This window comes from Bos javanicus, chromosome 17, assembly GCF_032452875.1.
Source record: "Bos javanicus breed banteng chromosome 17, ARS-OSU_banteng_1.0, whole genome shotgun sequence".
NCBI lineage: Eukaryota > Metazoa > Chordata > Mammalia > Artiodactyla > Bovidae > Bos > Bos javanicus.
In genome coordinates this window covers 72,052,859-72,074,811 of record NC_083884.1, presented here as the reverse complement: position 1 = coordinate 72,074,811, position 21,953 = coordinate 72,052,859, and the positions used below count along the sequence as shown (strand labels likewise).

At 51.2% G+C, this 21,953-nt stretch overlaps 1 protein-coding gene across 1 annotated transcript in view; it reads left to right on the top strand.

Annotated features, from left to right (window-relative positions):
• Positions 1-21,953, top strand: part of LOC133229170 (sodium/glucose cotransporter 1-like) — a 50,217-nt gene that overhangs the window by 16,004 nt on the left and 12,260 nt on the right. The window contains exons 6-11 of the mRNA XM_061385564.1: positions 819-924; positions 1,949-2,029; positions 6,907-7,127; positions 14,486-14,621; positions 17,142-17,249; positions 18,460-18,610. Of these exons, the coding sequence (XP_061241548.1) occupies positions 819-924; positions 1,949-2,029; positions 6,907-7,127; positions 14,486-14,621; positions 17,142-17,249; positions 18,460-18,610 (803 nt within the window). The remainder of the gene's footprint in view (positions 1-818; positions 925-1,948; positions 2,030-6,906; positions 7,128-14,485; positions 14,622-17,141; positions 17,250-18,459; positions 18,611-21,953) is intronic.

Below are 21,953 nucleotides of genomic sequence, written 5' to 3'. Positions count from 1 at the left end.
AGCACATAAACACGGAGAGAAGCGTTCTTTGAATGACTGAATGAGCGTCGCTTATCACACTGCATGAAAATTGCCTATCTGGTGGTCTGCCTCCCTCCTAAACATTAGGAGGGAGTCCTCCTTGAAGACTGGCCGAGTTTTGGTAACCCTAGGGCCCTCTGAACCCTGCTGTGTGTCTACCGTGTGGTTGGCACTTCGTGAACAATCAGTGTGTGCACGGATACATTGGGAAGACCTCTGCCGATCGTGCCCCTGCGTGTGGTGACCAGAGGAGCGGGGCGGGAGGTTAGCCAGTAAGTGAAGTGCACACGCTGCAGAGTCGGCGTCAGCACAGCCCACGGTCGACAGAGCCAGCCCGCAGGCCGTCAGCCTAGAGGTCTGCTTTGTACAGCGCTTGAACTAAAAATGGTCTTTACCATTTAAAGGACCGTAAAAACCAGAAGCAGTCTATGTCTCGCAAAGCCCACAGCGTTCAGCATCTTCCCTTTACAGAAAAAGCTCGCCAGTCCTAGTAAGCTGTCCCCTCTGCCTGCCCCGCTGGTGAAACTGCGGGAAAAGCCCGCTCTCTGAGCACACTCCCCACTCTGAGGCTCCAAGTAGGAAGAGACTAAGTTGCATTAACTGGATTAACCCAAGCCTTAAAAGTGCTGACCTTGGCTGAACTTACGGCCACCAGCTGTGTCACCCAGCAGAACGTGGAGAGACCTCCCCTAGTGTCCACTGGGGATGGAGTTGACCTGCTGATTGAAGACGGCCTCTGAGATCGGGGTCTTTCTGGGGAATGCAGGTGCAGCCCACCGCCTTTGTACTCGTTTCAGGTGGAGATCTGCACGGGCGCCGTGTTCATGAGGCTGGTTCTGGGGCTGGATGTTTACCTGGCCACTGTGGTCCTGCTGTCAGTCACCGGCATATGCTCCGTCACAGGTGAGGTCACTCTGACCCCGCAGGCACTTGTGTTGACACGAAGGCTCTGCCTCTTAGTGGAGACCCGAAGACTTGAGATAGGTCCAGCTTTTGCACTTTCCCTGAGACTGTGAGTCACACCACTGAGGCCTGAACGTAAACGAGGCAGGGGTGCCCGCGTGGGGCCCTGCTCCCGGAAGTCTCGTCAGACTGGCAGGGGCTCTCCAGGGGGCTGGGCAGGGCTGGCAGCGGCTGTGTTTGGGGTGGGGCCGGCCTGACGCAGCAGGCTGTGGAATGACAGGGCGGGGTGCAGACGGGGAGAAGGGAGGCACCCGCTTTAGGTCGTCCTGGTGGCTGGTGACCTGGGCAGGCCATCGGATGAGACCTTTTAGGTGGACACTTCAATTCTTAATACTGATTCCATCTTGGGTTAACAACACGTGACATGATACAGTCACAGTCCTGGGTGGCAGCCACTCCCCATCAACCACAAGACCATGGGGTGAGTGACCATCCTCTGCCCAGATAGCCTACGGCATGGTCTTCAGTAAGTTACCCGAGATGACCATCATGTCATTATAAAATAGGCTGTGGTCATGATTTTGCCCAGCTGTAGGCTAGTGTGTGTGTTCTGAGCACATTTAAGGCAGGCGAGGCTAAGCTGTGATGTTTGGGGGGTGAGATACAGAAAATGCATTTTCAATCTAGTGATCCCTTCAGCTTAACAATGAGTTTCTCGTGATTTAACCCCATCTAAGTCAGGGAAGACCTGTATACTTTTTTTGCTTAGGAAAACTACCAGATTTTCATCCAGAAGATGGGAGTAAAAGGAAATTGGGATATAGCTAGGCAGAGTGAGACTCCAGCAGCAGATCACAGAGGCTGTTCAGCCAGGTACGCACCTGGCTCCGCGGAGCCGGCAGCCAGGCCCGCTGAACCGCAGGTGGAGCTGTGGGTGTGGAGACGAGGACGCGAGTGCGCTGGGCACGCACAGTGACGCCCTCGAGTCAGGCAGGCTTCCCTCGCCCCGCTCTCGCCCACGCAGGTGGTTTTGCAGCCGTGGTTTACACTGATCTCTTACACGCTGGCTTCGTGGTTCTGGGCTCTGTCTTGTTAATGGGCTATGGTAAGTAAATCTAGAGACTGCTGGGCACCATGGTGGGGTTGGGGGGCTCTGGCCACTGCCTGGGGCCATTTCAGCACTGTCCTCTCACAGACGGGATCGAGGCCCTCAGGACGCATGAGTGAGCATTGTCTGAGGTCGTGCTGACCACCTGGGGTGGAAACTTCTGCTCGTGGAGAAAGAGTCGAGGAGCAGAGGGTGGCGCCAGACCCCAGGGCTTTGAGCAGCAGTGGGGAGTGGCCCGCCACGCTGGAGCCATGGCCTTCCTCTCCATCGGAAGCCCCTCTCCTTCTGCCCATTGAGTTAAATCCATCTGTCAGGCTCAGTGGAAACCCGCCCCCAAACCTGTGACTCCGTGATTGTCACACCTCTGCATCCTTGTTCTCTGGACTTGCATCACTACCCACGCGACACGACACTTGTTTTTTTCCAACACGACATTTCTTTGTTGGTGCTTACCTTGATTGTTCATTGTATTACATAAATAAGTCAGACCCCCAGATCTAGAGCTTCTGAGAACCGGAGCCATCATATCCTTCACACAGTGGGTAGTTTGATGCACACAGTAGGTGCTTAGTGAGAGCCATGAACGAGGGTGACAGCGGATACGAAGTGAGGACCAGGTGCCAGGCAGGGCTTTGGCTGTCCTGCCTCCTCCAGCATCACAGCCACCAGGAGGCCTCGCTACTTTTCCTGTCCTTAGTTGACTGAGGAGGAAGCCGAGTTGCTCGGCTAATGACTTGCTGGTGAAGCACACCAGGGGTAGAAGTCCGAGCCGCATCCTTCAAGCACGAAAGCCCTGGACACACGGATCGCTTGTTACGGCGCCTGCACCCCTGGCTGGGGGAGCCGTACTGAGCTTGGTGGTGGGTCACAGGTTTGTCTTGCAGAAACTTAGAAGGAAAAGCTCTGGGCTCAGGTATTGGAAAATTACTGAAATGATACTTGAGCTGAAGGGTTATGGTTCCATAGGGCAGATCACTGAGCCCCATGGAAGGAGAACATGTTGGCCCACAGGGTCACAAACCGCAGTCTCACCATTCAGGGAGTGTCAGTGCTCCTTGTCTACTCAGCACCGTGCTTCTGGGACACAAAACACATTTCAGGCATGGTCCAGGGACTTCTTAAAGCATCTGGGAAGCAACGACCGATTTGAGTGACAAAATTATAAAATACTCTTTAAGTCCCTGTGTTTATTTGTGTGCTAGTATTAAATATAAACTTTATTAAAATCTGCCAGGACCATCCCAATACTTGAGAATGATATCCAGTTAAACTTTGGGGGCAGGTAGAATAATCCATTTAATGCTAGGAGTTATATCTCTAAATAATTATGTATCATTTACTGTTACAGGCTGAATTTTTCTATCCCCCCAAAATTCGTAAGTTGAAAGTCTAGCCTTCAGTGTGATGGTATTGGGAGGTGGTTGGCTCCTGAGGGAAGAACCTGTATGAATGCGTTAGTACTCTACGAGAGACCCCAGAGGCTTCCTCGTCCTTTCTGCCACCTGAGGACGTGGCCAGCACCCAGGCGGCTGGCACCTCGAGCTTGGAGTCCCGGCCTCCAGAACTGTGGGAGGGAAGTTGCCCACTATCTGCTGTTTTGTTACAGCAGCCCAAACAGACCATGGCACGTTCTGAGAAATTTAACGGTTTTTTAGTTGGGGTGTCCATGCTGGTTCTTTTGGTAAGTAAACTGTTGTGGGGCTTGTTTTCTTTTTAAAATACACAGAAACTTGCAGTTACAAATGAATGTTGTCTTCAAACCAGTCACTGTGGGAACTGATGCACATACAGCTTTTTTAATTGTCAACTTTTAATTAGTAGATACACAAGGCGGGCTTCCTGGGTGGCACTAATGGTAAAGAATCTGCCTGCCCATGTAGGAGACATAAGAGACGCAGGGTCAGTCCCTGGGTTGGAAAGATCCCCTGGAGGAGGGCATGGCAACCCACTCCAGTATTCTTGCCTGGAGAATCCCACGGACAGAGGAGCCTTGCGGGTTAGCGTCCATAGGGTCGCAAAGAGACACGACTGAAGCAATTTAGCACGCGTGTACGCGTGCATACACAAGGAAAACAAAAGGGTACCAGGCGAGGTATTTATCACTCATTTTCTCGGTTTGACTCCCCAGAGCCAACCAGTATCCTAAGTCTTGTGTACATCCTTCCAGAAACAGTGTACAGGCAGGCCTTGGAGAGAGTGTGGTTTGGCTCCAGATGACAGCAATGAAGCGGATACCCCGCAGAGCAAGTCACACGGTGTTTTGGTTTCCCGTACATACGAGAGCTACGTTTATAGTGTAGTGCAGTACTGTATTAAGTGTGCAGTAGTATTATGTCTAAAAGCAAGGTGCATGCCTTACTTTAGGAATAATGCTGGGAGAAGAGGAGCACTGACAGACTTGCTCACTGCAGGGCGGCCACAGACCTTCAGTGTGTAAAACACAAAAGCAACGCAGTACCTGCAAAGTGCAGGAAAGCAAAACACGAAGTGAGCTGTGTGCCTGTGCAAGTGCATCCATCTGTGAGACACGCATCTTAATAGAATGAGAACATTTTGCCTCTGTTTTTCACCACTGGAACTGTATCTCAGGCAGGTTTTTATATGGGCAGAGAGAGAGCCACTGCGTCTGTTCTGTGCTTGTTACTAACTTCTTATTGCAAAGGGCACAAATGAAAGTGGGTAGTGAGGTGAAGTATCACAGAGTGAACACAGTGCGTCCAGCCCCCAGGAGGAGAGTTGGCTTTTTGTTTCCTCCTTTTCCAAACTACGCCTTTCGTGTCCTTTTCTTGCCTCTTACGCTGGCGGGACGCACATGGCGCAGGGAGCCGCCAGGCCCCGCCTCTTTTCTCGTCTGCAGTGAAGCTCTGGCTGCACCACCGTTAGATACTCCCTGTCTCCTGTTTGGTGGATACTTCTTGTCATCCTAACAAGGTTCCCTTCTGTTCCTAGTTTGCTAAGATTATCATGAGCAGGTTTTGAACTGTATCAAATGTTTTTTCCACATCTGCTTAGGTGATCAGATTATTTTTTTCCTTTTTCTGTTAACATAGCACATTAGATTAACTTGGTTTTGAATGTTAACCTTGCATTCCTGGATTTGTCAAGAAATCCCTCAATTTCCTCTCCGAAGTGGCAGTTTTACCTACATTCTCAGAAACGTATGAGAATGTGTGTTTCCTAACCTCCCGTCTAACACCTGATGTCTTAAGACTTTTTAAAAATACGCCCAGGAACTTCCCTGGCAGTCCACTGGCTAACGCTCTCCCCTGTCAGTGCAGGGGGCCTGGGCTCAGTCCCTGCTCAGGGAACTAGACCCCACACGCAGCAACTAAAAAGATCACGCCTGCCGCAACCAAGACCCAGTACAGCCAAAGAAACGCATAACATTTTAAAACTGATAAAAATAGGCCTAATAGTGAAGGGGTGGAAGTGTCTCATTTTTGTTTTAATCTGAATTCTCCGGACGCGAGTGAGGTTGGGCGTCCTCTCCCACACTTAACGGCCGTCGGACTCCTGCTCTGTGAATTGCACGTTCGTGTTCACTGACGGATTTCTTTCCTGTAGTTTTCCTTGGCTGTGGATGTGTGAATCCTTCATACATGGTGCAGATTTCTTCTTGCAGTCTAACAAATTTTTTATTTGGTTTCTGTCATATAAACTTGAAAATTTAACATCACATTTATCAACCTCTCTTTTCTTTCTGTGCTTTGTTTAAGAATGTTCTACTCCCTCACCCAACTTCATAAAGATACTTTTCCTGTTTTCTTCTAATATCTGCGTGGCTTTGTAGCTCACCTTTTAAAAATCCCCATGGAGATTGTTTTTAGAAATGCCATGAGGTGTCTTACTCATTTTATAGTCACTCAGTATCTTTCATTGACTAGTCTTGACTCCAAATGATTCGGGATCCATTTCAAAATTCAAAGGAACTTGGTTTATTATGCCAAAGCCCTGGGTTAGGAAGATCCCCTGGAGAAGGGAAAGGCTACCCACTCCGTGTTCTGGCCTGGAGAATCCACGGACTATAACCCCTGGGGTTGCAGAGTCAGACCCGACTAAGTGACTTCCACTTTCACAGGGTGTTTTTTAGTTATGTGGGTGGGATTACGTGTGTTTTAGTGCCTTTTAAAGACATTTTTATTTAATAATAAGGTTTTACACTGGTTAGGATACGGAGGAAGAAATGCTTTGAGCACTGAGGAGAATCCCAAACATGAAGTCTCACAAACATTTTGCCAGGATGGCAGGAAAATGAATGTTAATTTCTGATTTAGTCGAGATTCTTTGAGTAACTTGTGATAAAACTCTAGTTCAAAGCCAGTTGAAGCAAATTAAGTACTTCCTTGACTCACATGACTGGAAATTCCAGGGCATCTTACTTTTGAGCATGGCTTGACCCAGGCTTCTGCAAGAGCCAGGTGGACAAAAGGACCTCACACTCCCATTCTTGCTTAGCACCCCAAAGCAAGGAAGCAGGCATTTTTGGTGCCTTAAGCAGAAGGCTCCTGGGACAAGTTCTGTTTAAATTAGTTGGGCCTGGGTCTCAAGTCCATTCCTGACACGTCAGCTGCCCGGAGACAGGGAGCACTGGCCAGGCCTAGGTCACATGCCAGATCAGAATGCATGGTGGGCGGTTTGACAAGGCCCACCTGAGCCATGCAGGGTGGAGTGCAACTGGAGAGAGGGATCTGTCCCCAGCAGCAGGAGGACAGGGAGCTGGGCACTTGACCCCGTGTCCACTCTGCTCTGCTCTCGCCTTGGAGGAGGGGGTCTCTTCTCTTAGCACGCACAGTGTCGGCTACTGTCGTGTCGCACGTTGCTGTCTCGGCTCCTGTGCAGTTGAAGATACTGAGCGACTGTGTGGTGTTTTCAAGCCTTTAACGAGATAGGCGGATACCAGGAGCTAGAGAGCAGGTACCCGGAGGCCAAGCCGACCGTCACCCAGGAAGGGAACTGGACCGCCCCGATGGAGTGCTTCGTACCACGTGCGGACGCCTTCCACGTTTTCCGAGACCCCGTCACCGGAGACGTCCCCTGGCCTGGGGTCGTCTTTGGCCTCTCCACCATTTCCTTGTACTACTGGTGCACTGACCAGGTAACGAGACAGGTGGCGCTGATGGGTCTGCGGCCGGTGGGGGCGGGGGTGGGGGGACCTCAGGCAGGCTTCCCTCCCAGCCTCATGCGGTGCCCAGATGCCGCAGCACCGTGTGCTGTCTAAAAGAGGTCTCTAAAATTTGGGAAAAAAGTTTAATGTGGCAGTTAAAAAAAAAAGGTGGTGGTGGAGGACTTCCTGATGGTTCATTGGTTTAGACTCTGCCTTCCAATGCAGGAGACGTGGGTTCCACCCCTGGATGGGGAACTAAGATCCCACATGCTGTGGGGTATGGCCAAAAAACTTTTAAAAAACTTTTTAAAATGTAGCATGTTTGAAAAATAATAACATTTTAAAAAGGGGTCTCTCTCCCAGTCCCATCTGTGGCACAGCACCTGTTTTCACTTCTTCTTCCCTCTCATTATCTGCAAAGCACAATTTTTTGCTCATGAAAAATGTCAGTTTTCCTAAAAATTAAATGCTGCTAATCAGTATTTCAGTTGGATTTTTTGGTCAGGACTCAAAGCTTACTCTAAAGATGACATGGTTCTATCAGTGGTCGATCACTGAGTTGTGAAATGTTCATACGGTGGAAGGGCAATAAAGAGAAGGAAGTGCAGCTGCACAGCACACCGGGAGCGAGCCTCTGGAGCAGAAGGCCAGGGGCTGTGCGGTCATGCTCACCGAGTGGAGCACGGGCAGTGCCGATTACCTCGTTTCAGCCCACACAATTAAGTAGCAAAAGACTAAAGAAAAGCAAGGAGGAAATAAGAGTCATTTCTGAAGCAAGGGGAAGAGCTGAGGTTAAAAAGAAGCGCACATGACAGCGTTCCCGACAATCATTGAAAAGTGGAAATGACCCAGATATCCACCAAGGAGTGAATGAACAAAACGCGTGCCTGTGTATGGGAATATTATTCAGCCATAAAAACAAATGAAATTCTGTTACATGCTACATGTTTGATGAATCTAAGAACGTTATGCTCAGTGAAAGAAGCCAGGCTCAGCGGTTCACCTGTTGTATGATTCCTTTTATATGAAACATTCAGAACAGGCAAATCCATGGAGACGAAAATCCAATTAGTGCCTCACAGGGGACGAGTGGAGGAGGAATGGAGAGTGACCACTTCTGTGGGCCTGGGTGGTGTTCTGGGTCATGAGAAGGTCTTGACATTGTAAAGAGGTGGAGATGGTGCGACATTGGGAGGCACCAACCGCTGCTGAACTGTTTACTTTAAATGGTAATCACAGAGGCTTCCCCAACAGGCCAGGGGCTAAGACGCCTCATCTCCAGCGCAGGGGCACAAGATTGATGCCTGGCTGGGAAACAGATCCCACATGCTGCACAGCATGCCCGAAAGTAGAAGATGAACGGATAGTTATACGCTACGTGAATTTTACCTTGATATTTAAAAACAGGATCACGGAGAGAGGCTTCTGGGGCTCGGCAGAGTTGCACCTCTTGAATTGGGTGGTGGCTCCACGGTAACGGAACTACAGCGCTCCGTAACGTGCTATAGCATGCGTCCGTGTGTGATATCACAGTAAAAAGGGTTTAAGCCTTTTATGAAAGGGGATGTCACAGATAGCTAACCCGAGGTTGAAAATGAAGAACAAAGTGGGAGAACTTGCCCGACCAGATATTTAAACATCGACAAAGTTGCAGTAACGCAAGCAGTTTGAAATTCCCAGGAATCGACATACAGACCAACAGAGCAAAGAGCTCAGAGACAGACTCACATACTTGCAGGGATTTAACATATGTTCTGGAGGCTCCACCAATCAACAGGGGAGACTTCCGGTGAATTAAAGACTTAACTGTGAAAAGGAAACGCATACTCTAATAAGGGAAGGCAACACTGGTGAATACTTTATTAGTTGTGGGGAGTGTAAGTCATAGCGGTTTGACCACGTTGCACGGAGGGTGTTTCTAACAAAGATGCTCTAGACAAAGTTGACGGATGATGGGCCAGAGGAGACCATTAGAAATGTTTGCAGTGAGCGGCAGACTAATAGCAAACCCATAAGAAAAAGGCACTCCAGCAGCCACACAGCCACGGGGGCAAAAGACAGCGACAGGCAATTTGTAGAAAATGAAATATAGCCCAGTATTATCAGGGGAGTGCAATTTAAAACCACAATGAGACTGGCAAAAATCAGGAAGCCTGATGATGCCAAGCTCTGGGGAGGACATGGATGTATAGGGGTCCTCGTGCGGTTCTGGTGAGAGTGCAGATCGGGGTAGCCTGCTCTGGAGGACTGCGTGTTGAATCAAGTCTGGTATGCTGTGCTCTGTGACCAAGCAGGCATGTTCCCCAGAATGCACCCCCAAATCCTCATCCAGGTTCACGAGGGACCACGTGAGGCCTTGATGACCGCATCGATCGCACTGAGGTGGGAGGATGAGACCGGCTTGGGTGGCGGGGGAAGCTAACACTGGGGACTGCTTCGCACCTGTCAGCCGCGGGGCCGCCGTGCCCGGAGCCGCACTGACGGAGCGCCAAGCTGTGCGGACTGGAGGGCCCGGAAGCCGGAAGAGCGCCCGCGCCCCGCGTGCTCTGTGATGCGGCGCAGCCTTGTTGCTTGTATTCCTCCTCTTCTGCTTATCACGTGTCTCGTTATGCTGCCTTGCCTCGAAGACGAGAAAAATCCTTCTGTAAAAGATAGAAAACAGGCGGGAGCCTAACCACCACAGCAAGAAACCCCCATACTTCACAAAACCGAGGTGTTAGATACCAAACACAAAATACGCATATAAGGAAGTGAAAGTGGACCTGAAAACATGAACACACAATTCCATCAAAAATGACCAGTGAGATTTAAAACTCAAACTCCTGGAAATGCAAAATATCCTTGTTGAAATGTAAAATTCAGTAACTGTTAAGAAACAGATTAAACATAGCTGAAGGAAAGAGTTAGCAACCTGGAAGAGAGAACTGAAGCAGTTGCCCTAACAGCACAAAAAAAGTGTGAACGAGAGATTGTGACATGGATGACAGAATTGAAATACTTCCTTCAAATTCCAGGAGGAAAGAGGAGAAGCAATATTTGAAGAGAAAATAACTGAGAATTTTTACAGTCGTCGTAACAGCAGGACTCTTCAGATTCAGGAATCACAGTGACTCCCGTGCAAATCTACACAGAGTTACCTCTTGGTGAACAGACTTAGTAGCAGCATAACCTGAGGGAGAGGAGGAAACCTTTCGAAGGACTGAGGAAGATGCCCACTTTCAATTAGGTGCCCAGCTAAGTATTACTCAGAAGCGATCAATGCAAAGAAATAGAGGAAAACAACAGAATGGGAAAGACTAGGGATCTCTTCAAGAAAATCAGAGATACCAAAGGAACATTTCATGCAAAGATGGGCTCGATAAAGGACAGAAATGGTATGGACCTAACAGAAGCAGAAGATATTAAGAAGAGATGGCAAGAATACACAGAAGAACTGTACAAAAAGATCTTCACGACCCAGATAATCACGATGGTGTGATCACTGACCTAGAGCCAGACATCCTGGAATGCGAAGTCAAGTGGGCCTTAGAAAGCATCACTACGAACAAAGCTAGTGGAGGTGATGGGATTCCAGTTGAGCTATTCCAAATCCTGAAAGATGATGCTGTGAAAGTGCTGCACGCAATATGCCAGCAAATTTGGAAAACTCAGCAGTGGCCACAGGACTGGAAGAGGTCAGTTTTCATTCCAATCCCAAAGAAAGGCAATGCCAGAGAGTGCTCAAACTACCGCACAATTGCACTCATCTCACACGCTAGTAAAGTAATGCTCAAAATTCTCCAAGCCGGCTTCAGCAATATGTGAACCATGAACTTCCTGATGTTCAAGCTGGTTTTAGAAAAGGCAGAGGAACCAGAGATCAAATTGCCAACATCTGCTGGATCATGGAAAAAGCAAGAGAGTTCCAGAAAAACATCTATTTCTGCTTTATTGACTATGCCACAGCCTTTGACTGTGTGGATCACAGTAAACTGTGGAAAATTCTGAAAGAGATGGGAATACCAGAACACCTGATCTGCCTCTTGAGAAATGTGTATGCAGGTCAGAAAGCAACAGTTAGAACTGGACATGGAACAACAGACTGGTTCCAAATAGGAAAAGGAGTTCGTCAAGGCTGTATATTGTCACCCTGCTTTTTTAACTTATATGCAGAGTACATCATGAGAAACGCTGGACTGGAAGAAACACAAACTGGAATCAAGATTGCTGGGAGAAATATCAATAACCTCAGATATGCAGATGACACCACCCTTATGGCAGAAAGTGAAGAGGAACTCAAAAGTCTCTTGATGAAAGTGAAAGTGGAGAGTGAAAAAGTTGGCTTAAAGCTCAACATTCAGAAAACAAAGATCATGGTATCCGGTCCCACCACTTCATGGGAAGTAGATGGGGAAACAGTGGAAACAGTGTCAGACTTTATTTTTCTGGGCTCCAAAATCACTACAGATGGTGACTGCAGCCATGAAATTAAAGACGCTTACTCCTTGGAAAGAAAGTTATGACCAACCTAGACAGCATATTCAAAAGCAGAGACGTTACCTTGCCAACAAAAGTCCGTCTAGTCAAGGCTATGGTTTTTCCTGTGGTCATGTATGGATGTGAGAGTTGGACTGTGAAGAAGGCTGAGGGCCGAAGAATTGATGCTTTAGAACTGTGGTGTTGGAGAAGACTCTTGAGTGTCCCTTGGACTGCAAGGAGATCCAACCAGTCCATCCTGAAGGAGATCAGCCCTTGGATTTCTTTGGAAGGAATGATGCTGAAGCTGAAACTCCAGTACTTTGGCCACCTCATGAGAAGAGTTGACTCATTGGAAAAGACTCTGATGCTGGGAGGGATTGGGGGCAGGAGGAGAAGGGGACGAGAGAGGATGAGATGGCTGGATGGCATCACTGACTCGATGGACATGAGTCTGAGTGAACTCCGGGAGTTGGTGATGGACAGGGAGGCCTGGAGTGCTGCGATTCATGGGGTCGCAGAGAGTCAGACACGACTGAGCGACTGATCTGATCTGATCTGAGGGCAAAATAAAGTCGTACTGGGACTATCCTGGTGGTCCAGTGGCTGAGATTCCACTCTCCCAATGCAGGGGGCCCAGATTCAGTCCCTAGTGTGGGAACTAGATCCCACATGCTGCAACTAAGACTCAGCACAGCCAAATCAATATTTTAAACATAATAAAAGTAAAGGCATAACCGTCCCTAGATACTGAACGAGGTGCATAAGGGAAAAGGAAGTCCTGGAGAGCAGAAGGGATGGATGGCTAGAGATGCTGGCCAGCACACGCACAGATCTAAAGCAGTGCCTGAAAGTCATTGTACTTATGCTCACGGGAAGTAAAACAGACAGAGCTAAACTCGGAGACCACAGTTGGAGTTAAATCTGTCTGTGCGCCTGAAATTGTTGAGTGTGCGAATACTGGTTTTCTTTAGATATGAAGTTGTATCCATGTTAAAAATTTACAGGTAATTATTAAAAGCATTAAAGTAGAATCTCTAACTTCCAAACAAGTAAAGAAAATGATTTAAGAAAAAATTTTATTTAAAAAAGGGGCAAAGAAATGGACAGAAGGAAAACTGTTTTCCTTTGCCTACCGCTGTGGATGGTGACTGTAGCCAAGAAATCAGAAGACTCCTGCTTCTTGGAAGGAAAGCTATGACAAACCTAGATAGTATATTAAAAAGCAGAGACATCACTTTGCCAGCAAAGATCTGTGTAGTCAAGGGTATGGTCTTTCCAGTAATCACGTATAGATGTGAGAGTTGAAAACTAAGGAAGGCAGAGCACCACAGAATTGATGCTCTTGAACTGTGGTGCTGGAGAAGACTGGAGAGTCCTTTGGACAGGAAGGAGATCCAACCAGTCAGTCCTAGAGGAAATCAACCCTGAATGTTCATTGGAAGGACTGATACTGAAACTGAAGCTCCACCACTTTGACCACCTGATGTGAAGAACTGAGTCACTGGAAAAGACCCTGATGCTGGGAAAGGTTGAGGGCAGGAGGAGAAGGGGACGACAGAGGATGAGATGGTTGAAGGGCATCATTGACTCAGTGGACATGAGTCTGAGCAAACCAGGAGATGGTGAAGGACAGGGAAGCCTGGTGTGCTGCAGTCCATGGGGTCGCAAAGTTAGACACAACTTACTGACTGAACAACAGTGCCCGCCGTTTTAAACAAGAGTTTGTCCATCGCCGCACTTAGTGACACATGACCACGTACGTGAGTGCTGAGGGCTTTCTGCCTGCAACGACTTCATGCCTCACGGCTGTCCTGTCCTCAGAATAAGAGTCGGCTTCGGCCCCAGCCCTCCTCCCGCCCCTCGCTTAGAGCCCATCTCTTCTGTGTGCAGGGCTAAGCTGACAAGGGAAGTGCAGCCCAGCAGCCCAGCAGCGGCCCCCAGGGTGCCGGGGGCGGGCAGCAGGATGCCGCCTGGCCCCCTGAGAAGCAGTGCCTGTTGCATGAGGCAGGACCAGTCTGGGTTCTTCGTCCTACTCATAAAGTAATGCATTTGGAAAAGCAAGAAAGCATTAGAGAAAAACAGGAAAATTCTACCCGTCAGGATTAGCCGCTGTCGCCGCCCCGGTTTACCCCGTGGACTTTCTCTAGGCACAGAGTCACGGTGTCAGCGGCTCTGCTGCACTCTGTGCCTTTTAGTCAGCGTCACACTCCGGGCGTTTCTCCCCATTATTTCAGTATGCTTTAGCACATCATTTCAGCTCCTACAGAATGCTGCCTCTTCTCGATGCAGCACACCACGTCTGCGTGTTCTTTCTCACGTGCTTCTCCATCTGCCCGCGTGCGCTCCTGCTTGGGCTGAGCGCACACCGCCTCTTAGAGTGCCGTGACACAGGCCGTGATGTGCCCCCAGGAGACTTCGCACGTCAGGGTCTACACTGGCTGGTTTCTGCTGAGACGAGTGAGGTTGGCCCTAGCTCTGAACGCCCATTTGTTGCGAGGGACGCACCTGTGCTGGGACTGATGTCACGGGCAGAGGCGCTCTGTGTCCTCTGGGCGGGAGTCTCGTCCTTGCCGGCGGCAGCTGGTAAACGCCGCACCGCTGCGCTGGGCGTGCAGCTCTAGCAATGAGGCCAAGGGCAGGCTGCCCCCATCCGCTCGGGCAGCTGTGCGCCGAGCAGGACGCGCTGCTCTGTCACACGTGTCTCCTGAGGCCCTGCGTGCCCAGGGGCGCCGGATGAGTGGGGTGAGCGGTCGGCACCCCGCTTCCCGCCCCAGGGCACCCCCTGCTGCTGCTGCAGGTCCCAGCTGTCCTGTCCTGTCCTGTCTGTGCAGAGGCAGCCCAGGCTCACACAGTCTGAGAAAGCCCCCCGTGCCCCCGCGTTTCCTCTGCAGATCTTCGTCCAGGGCTGCCTGGCCGGGAAGAACTTGTCCCACGTGAAGGGCGGCTGCGTCCTGTGCGGGTTCCTGAAGCTGTTGCCCATGTTCAGCATCGTCATGCCAGGGATGATCAGCCGTGTCCTGTACACAGGTAACTCCTGCTCTGCTGCGCTCGCTCACACTGAGCGACTTCCTGGCTCTCCGGCCTCGGGAGGGCCTGGGGCTGTCAGGTCCCCCGCAGCCTGCTGGTGTCAGGGAGCCCCAGGGTGCTTTCTTGGGGGCGATGGGTTTAGATGAGGGGCGTGGCTGAGCAGAAGTCTGGCAGGGACTGTGGAGGCAGGTGGCAAGAGAGAAATGGCAGAGGGGCACATCGGCAGGGGGGAGAGGCTGACGCTGCCCGCAGCCGCGGCTGGGTCTGTGTGGGGCTGAGGCCCGGCCTCGGGGAGGCTGCCGTGGGCGACACGTGCAAGCCCTCCTGGGTGCCAGGTGCGTCAGCCTCTCAGCCCAGGGGCGGCATTGTGGAACCCCAGAACAACCCACGTTCTTTCCATTCAGCACCACGCAAACGTCCCCGCTTCCATGAAGAAGCGTCCTAATTTTGTGATGTCCCTTACCCAACTCCAGCCCCGTTTCACTGGCTGCACTGCCTCTGGGCACGAGGTCTGTTTATCCCTTACACCTTTATGGGGAGAAGGCACGGCAGCCCACTCCAGCATTCTTGCCCGGAGAACCCCACGGACAGAGGAGCCTGGCAGGCTGCAGTCCGCGGGGTCACATAGAGTCGGACACAACCGAGCGACGAACGCGTGCTACACCTTCATGGCGCACGTACTCCGACAGCGCGGCCACTGGGCAGAGCCGCCGCTCCCTCGAGTCTTCTGCCGCGGTGTTCTGCCGCAGTGTCCGACAGCCCCGGCAGACCAAGGGGCACGTGCGGGAGACGTGGCTCAGCGTGGTCCAGCCGCCAGTCTGCCCCGGAGACTTGCTGCTCTTAGCGCTGACTCCTTCCAGTCCCAGCAGAGAGGCGTGCTCCATCCCCGCATCCCAGGCCTGCTCTCTGGCTGTCAGGCGGCGCTTTCTGGAGCCTCATAGGTGGTGCCCCCTCAGAGGGTAGAAAACAGGCCCCATGGGACTTCCCTTGTGGCCCAGTGGTTAAGACGCTGCCCTCCAGCATAGGTTCAGTCCCTGGTCAGGGAGCTGAGATCCCCGGTGCCTCTCAGCCAGAAAACCAAAACATAAACAGAAGTAGTATCGTAACACATTCAGTAAAGACTTTAAAAAATGATCCGCGTTAAAAAAAAAAAAGTTTGTAAACTATATAAAAAAAAAATAGTCCCCTCCTCCATGCTCCCTAGGACCCGAGTCTCCTGGGCTTGGCAGCCCTGCCTCCACAGTCCCCCTGCACAGCACAGACCACCCCACCTACTGAGGAGGAAGACTGGGCAGAATCCTGCAACTCCTGGACTCTAGAGGTGGCTTGGGGGGTGGTGGAGGGCGGCAGGATGCAGGAAGAGCCAGCCTCCCCCGCCCGCCCCCCCCCACCTCTACCTACCCACCAGGTGCCCTGGGGACTGCACTGGGGCCTGGGAGGCGAGGGGCCTGGGACCACTTGTTCTCAGTCCTAGAAAGAGCCAGACTCTGGGATGGTATCCACACGCCTGGGATTTGAATAGAGCCAGAGGGGCGCTCAGCACGAAAGCTGGGCCTCCACCCGCTTCCTGGGAGAGGGTGGCTTTCCAGTAACGCGAAGGCCTCTGGCCTAGATTCTGGGTCTCAGGCGGCCAGAGCTGGGGTTTGCACGCCCCCACGTTGGTGGTTCGTCAGTCTGGTCTGCTGTGGCGGTCCCCGTGTTCATTAGGGCTCTAGACTGAAAATGATGTGCGTTTTACCTCCTTCGAGCTGGCCTTCTCGCAGTCTCTCTCTGCTGTGAGTTGACCACCAGTGGCGCCAGGCTTCCAGCCTCCAGCCCAGAAAGCCCCGGAAAGAGTGCTTCCTTTCTGCGCCTGGGCATAAATGCCAGGCGAGTCTCAGGGAGCCCACTTGAGTGGCAGGGGCCGGTCCCTGTGGGGGAAGGCGTGTCCAGAATGGCCAGGGGCCCGGGGGCCCTTCTCGGACCACACTGAGGGGGACTGGGGGCCTGCTGGCCGGGGGTGGGGCCAGGCAGAGGACAAGCTGCCCCTTGGTTTTCCCGTGCTCCCCCGACCTCCCCTGTGAAACTGCTTGCTCTCCGAGTGAACCTAGGCCTACCTGCCTCTTCCTAGTCCACGAGGATTCCTCGTTTCTGCTTTTCTCTCAGGTGGTAGCTTTTTATCCCATTTAAGCTCTCGATGGCCCATCACTTTCCCTTATTTACTTGCCTTTGTCCACATTTCTCCCCACACCCTCTGAAATAACAGCCCCTGCGAGACGAAGGGAGAAGGTCGAGTGGCCCTCCAGTCAGTGTGAGGCTGAATTATTGTTTGCTTTTCCAACACCCGACTGGGTTACCAGAAGGCTTGTTGGGGTCTCAGGACTGGCTGCGGGTTAAGCGGTGAACTGGCAGAAGCCCCGCCTCCCCTGACTTCCACCCTGAGCCCCTGGTGAGCCGGGCCCCGTGCTGGTGCGACCATCCCTCCACCCCGAGCTCCTGGTGAGCCGGGCCCTGTGCTGGTGCGATTGTCTCTCTTTGCAGATGAGGTGGCGTGTGTTGTGCCTTCAGAGTGTAAGAAGTACTGTGGCATGCAGGCCAGCTGCAGCCCCATCGCCTACCCCCTGCTGGTGGTGGAGCTTCTGCCTAGCGGTAAGCAGTGGAGCTGCGCCCGGGGCCGGGAGCGGACGGTCCGAAGTAAGGGCCCCAGGGGAGGTGAGGCTGTGGCAGAGGCCCTCTGCGTCGCTGGAGCCTCGGGGCCTCCTCTTGCTTCCTCACTTGGACTCTCGGGTCTCACGGGCATCTGCACCCACCGAGCCTGTACCCTCCCCACGCTGCCACCACAGATGGTTCCTGGAGACACAGGGGAGCAAGGCGGCATCCCGCTGGCAGGGAGCTCGGGCCAGTGGGACGACAGAGGGGTGGCTTTCCTCTCACCTGCTTCCCCACCTCCAGAGGAGCCAAGCCAAGAGTACAGGCTTCTTAAAATTCCACATTAGCTTTGTGTACCAGCAGGCCAACAACATGGAGACATTGATTCCCCTGAAATACGATGTAGACAGCTCCCACTGAAGGAAGCGCCAGCCGCCCCACAGCTCAGGAAGGAGGTTACCTGGCTTCTCCAGCTGAGCCTCTGTCTGTGCGCGGGTGCTGCGGCCTGGGCCATGGGGCAATGGGAGGGCTGCGTGGCCTTGCCCACGTCCCTGGTGAATCGGGGTGGGGGCACTATTGCACGGGCCCTGTTACCCCCCAGGCTCTCCTGACTGCAGGAGGGACTCACTCACAGAAGTCCCTGCTGCTGAGCAGCCTTTCAGGCCAGAAGCTGAGCTCGTCGTGTTTACAGCTAGCGTCTGCTGGGTGCTTGCCTGGTGTTGGGCGCTGTCTTCACCGTAAAAACAGCCCTGTGTGGGAAGCGCTTTTAAACCCACCTTGCAGGTGGGAACGGTGAGGCCCAGGAGCTGCGTCACTTGCTTAATGGCCTGGCCCTCTGGGTCTCATGTGTTAAAGGGGGACAGCGGTGGTTTCCTTTCTACAGGGCTGCAGGGGGGCCGTCAGGCTGATGTCCAGAGTGACCACTCTGGTTATAAGGACCCAGCCGGAGACTGCGAGGCTTGTCACCGAGCAAGGGCAGGCTTCATGCATGGACCCATCTTGGCTGGACTGCCACCCTGCGCGAGATTCAACGTGTGGGAATGCTCCTCGGCAGGCTTCGGGCACCTCCTGGGGCGGCCGGGGAGCTGGAGGCCCAGGCGGTGTCCTTCTCCCGCAGGCGTCCGCGGCTTGGTGGTGTCCGCCCTCTGGGCCTCCCTCATGTCTGGGCGGCCGGGGAGCTGGAGGCCCAGGCGGTGTCCTTCTCCCGCAGGCGTCCGCGGCTTGGTGGTGTCCGCCCTCTGGGCCTCCCTCATGTCCTCCCTGACCGCCGTATACAGTAGTGCCAGCGCCGTGTTCACCATGGACATCTACCCCCAGATGCGGCCGACGGCCACTAAAAAGGAGCTCATGATAACAGGAAGGTGAAGTACTCCTCTAATCTCACGGGTTTCTGCTGTCAGTGAAATGATGCCCCCGATAACTCATTACGTTATACATTTAGGCTCTCAGAACTGACTCAGTAGAAAAGAGCCTGATGCTGGGAAAGATCGAAGGTGGGAGGAGAAGGCGACGACAGAGGATGAGATGGTTGGATGGCATCACCGACTCAATGGACATGAGCTTCAGTAAACTCCGGGAGTTGGTGATGGACGGGGAGGCCTGGCGTGCTGGGGTTCATGGGGTCGCAAGGAGTCGGACACGACTGAGCGACTGAGCTGAACTGTGTGTAGAGCTAGCGCTTTTACACGTGGTATGGTGCTGTTTGTTTTTGTTGCAGTTTTGCAGTGAAGATGTATTGCTTTTATAATCACAAAGGGAAGTGTTTATACTTGGGAGAAAATTAAGTGGTGAGACAGTGATAATGAGCATAGTTTATTAACGTACCCCCAAAGTAGTCCTTATGAACGAGCGTGTTTCATTATTCCAGGGTCTCTCTCAGTCCTCAGGACAGCCTTTAAAGGTAAATTTTAGTTCTTGTTCTTACTGTACAAATGGGGGTAGTGGCTCAGAAAAGGGAGCTGGTCTGCCTGACCACGTGGTAAGCAGAACTCACCCGTCTCAGGGCTACACCATCCACCAGGAGGCCACAAATGCTGGGCATAACACAGGGGTACGAACGTGCAGACACAGGCCTTGTCATCTCCGTAGGGTGACCCACCTCGAGCCCCACACGCTGAACTTGGCCTGCGTTGAACCTCAAATGCTCTCTGCACTCCGCGCCTCTTGCTCACTGTCTTACCTGTGTGACCCCTGCAAATTGAGTTTGCTGTGACATTTTGATTAGCATTTCACTCTTTAAAAAGCACTTTTGTGAGAAACTTTAAGAAACAGATACAAGTTTTATGTAAATTGTTATAGGACATGGGGAGAAAGAGAAGACATACTCATTTTATAAAGCTCAAAATATTGATGCCAAAACCTAACAAGTACAGCACAGAAGAAATTAAAACTAAAGCCTCATCTCACTGTTAAATACCAATGCAAAAATGGTTAATAAAATAGTGGACACAAATCCAACAAAATACTAAAAAGAACAGAATGACATTTCATTGCCAGCTGTGGTTATTTTCCAGAAGTGCAAGAGTGGTTCAATATTAGAAAGTGTGGTAACACACCTCACCGTATTAATGGATCAAAAGAGGAAAATCATATATATCCAGATGATGAAAAAGTATTTCATAAAGTAGGTACCTTTCAACCCAGTAAAATATATCTGTATCACCCTAAAAATCAAGTCATGTCTGATGGAGCTAGAAAGAAAAGAGGAGAGAATGTCCCTGCTCACCGCTGTATTTATACTACCACATGTGTGAAATGCAGCGGATCATACGTGTGAACGTAGGCCTATAGGTGAAGCTAGCAGACAAAGACTTTGAAATAACCAGGGTTAATATGTACAAGAAAATAGATGCAAAGAATTGGGAACTTTCCCAAAGAATTAGAATTTGTAAAAATGAGGAGGTCTAGAATTGAAAAACAAGTATCTGAAATTAAGAACTCAGTGGCGGAGACTTCCCTGCTTGTCCAGTGGTTAAGAATCCCCCTTGCAAAGCGGGGGAGGCAGGCTTGATCCCTGGTCAGGGACCCCACATACCTCAGGGTAACTAAGCCCACGCGCTATGAAGGATCCTACGTTACACAGAGACCCTGTGCGCTGCAGCGAACAATGATGCAGCCAAACGAATGAGTTAGAAAAGAAGACAGCTCGATGGGTTAACAAGGGATTGGCTGAAGCAGAAGACACAGTAAGTGGCTTGAAAATGGGTCAGTCAGCAATATCCAAAATAAAGCATGAAGAAAAAAGGCGCATGGGGGACACAGATGGCTGTGATACGTTATGTCTCTGGGATTATATATGTGTGACCGCAGAAGCCATTTCGAAAAGATGACAACCAAGAATGTTCCAAATGTCTGGACAACTATCCAGAGATGCAAGAAATCCCACAGATCTCCGGCAGGATAGATCTAAAGGAGACCGTACCCAGACCATGTGGTGGTGGAGCTGCTGGAGATGGAGACAGGAGACCTATTAGAGCAGCCAGAAGGAAGTGAATCGCATCGCCTCCCAAAGGGCGACAGAGACGCATAGTGGAGTTTTCAGCAGAAACTGTAGAGGCTGGGAGACAGTGGGATGACGTCCTCAAGTGCTAGGAACACACTGCCCACCTGAAGCTCAGTACCCATCAGAATAGCCTCCGGAGTGAAAGTGAAACAAACATGTTTTCTGATAAATGCAAGTTGAGAGAATGTATTCCATTGGAATTTCATGATAATAAATACCAAAGGAAAAGACTCTGATGCTGGAGGGATTGATGGCAGGAGGAGAAGGGGACGCCAGAGGATGAGATGGCTGGATGGCATCACTGACTCGATGGACTTGAGTCTGAGTGAACTCTGGGAGTTGGTGATGCACAGGGAGGCCTGGCGTGCTGCGATTCATGGGGTCGCAAAGAGTCAGACACGACTGAGCGACTGAACTGAACTGAACTGAAAGGGGAGTCTTAGGCTGCAGGAAAAATAACCCGGATGGAAGACTGACCTTCAGAGAAGGATGGAGAGTACCATAAAGGGTGAGTATATGCGACATGGAAGAGAGCGGGTGCTGACAGCAGTAAGCAAAGACGTCCGTGGGGCAGCAACAGGGGGGCAGGACACACCAGGAATCCCAGAGGGAGCGAGAAGGGGCTGCACGGAGTGTGAACAGCCTCAGGCTCTCTGGTACCAGACTGAGGCGTGTCAAGGGTGCATGTGTGGCCTCTAGACTGAGCGATATAAGGACAGTTCAAGGGTGTGTAACAAGTCAGTAAAATACGAACTAGCCAATAAAATATTTGATTAGCCCAAAAGAAGTCAGAAGAATAAAAATTAAGCGAAAGCTAAGGTCGAGCAGAAAACAATCGAGCGCTTTCCCTGGTGGTCCAGGGGTTAAGACTCTGGTTCCAATGCAGGGGCTCACGTTGAATCCCTGGTCACGGAACAGATCTCACATGCCTTGAGGTGTGGGGGGAAACAGAAAAGAAAAAAATAGGCTGTGTACATGTACCACGTATTCTTTATTCATTCACCTGTTGACAAACATTTAGGCTTTCCTATGTCCTGGCTATTAAAAACAGGTAAAGTGTACAGCGATCTCTTCAAGGTAGCGATCCGTGTTTCCTTTCGATATATACCCAGAAGTGGAATCGCCAGGTCATGTGGTATTTCATGCAAAGATGGGCACAATAAAGGACAGAAATGGTACGGACTTAACAGAAGCAGAAGATA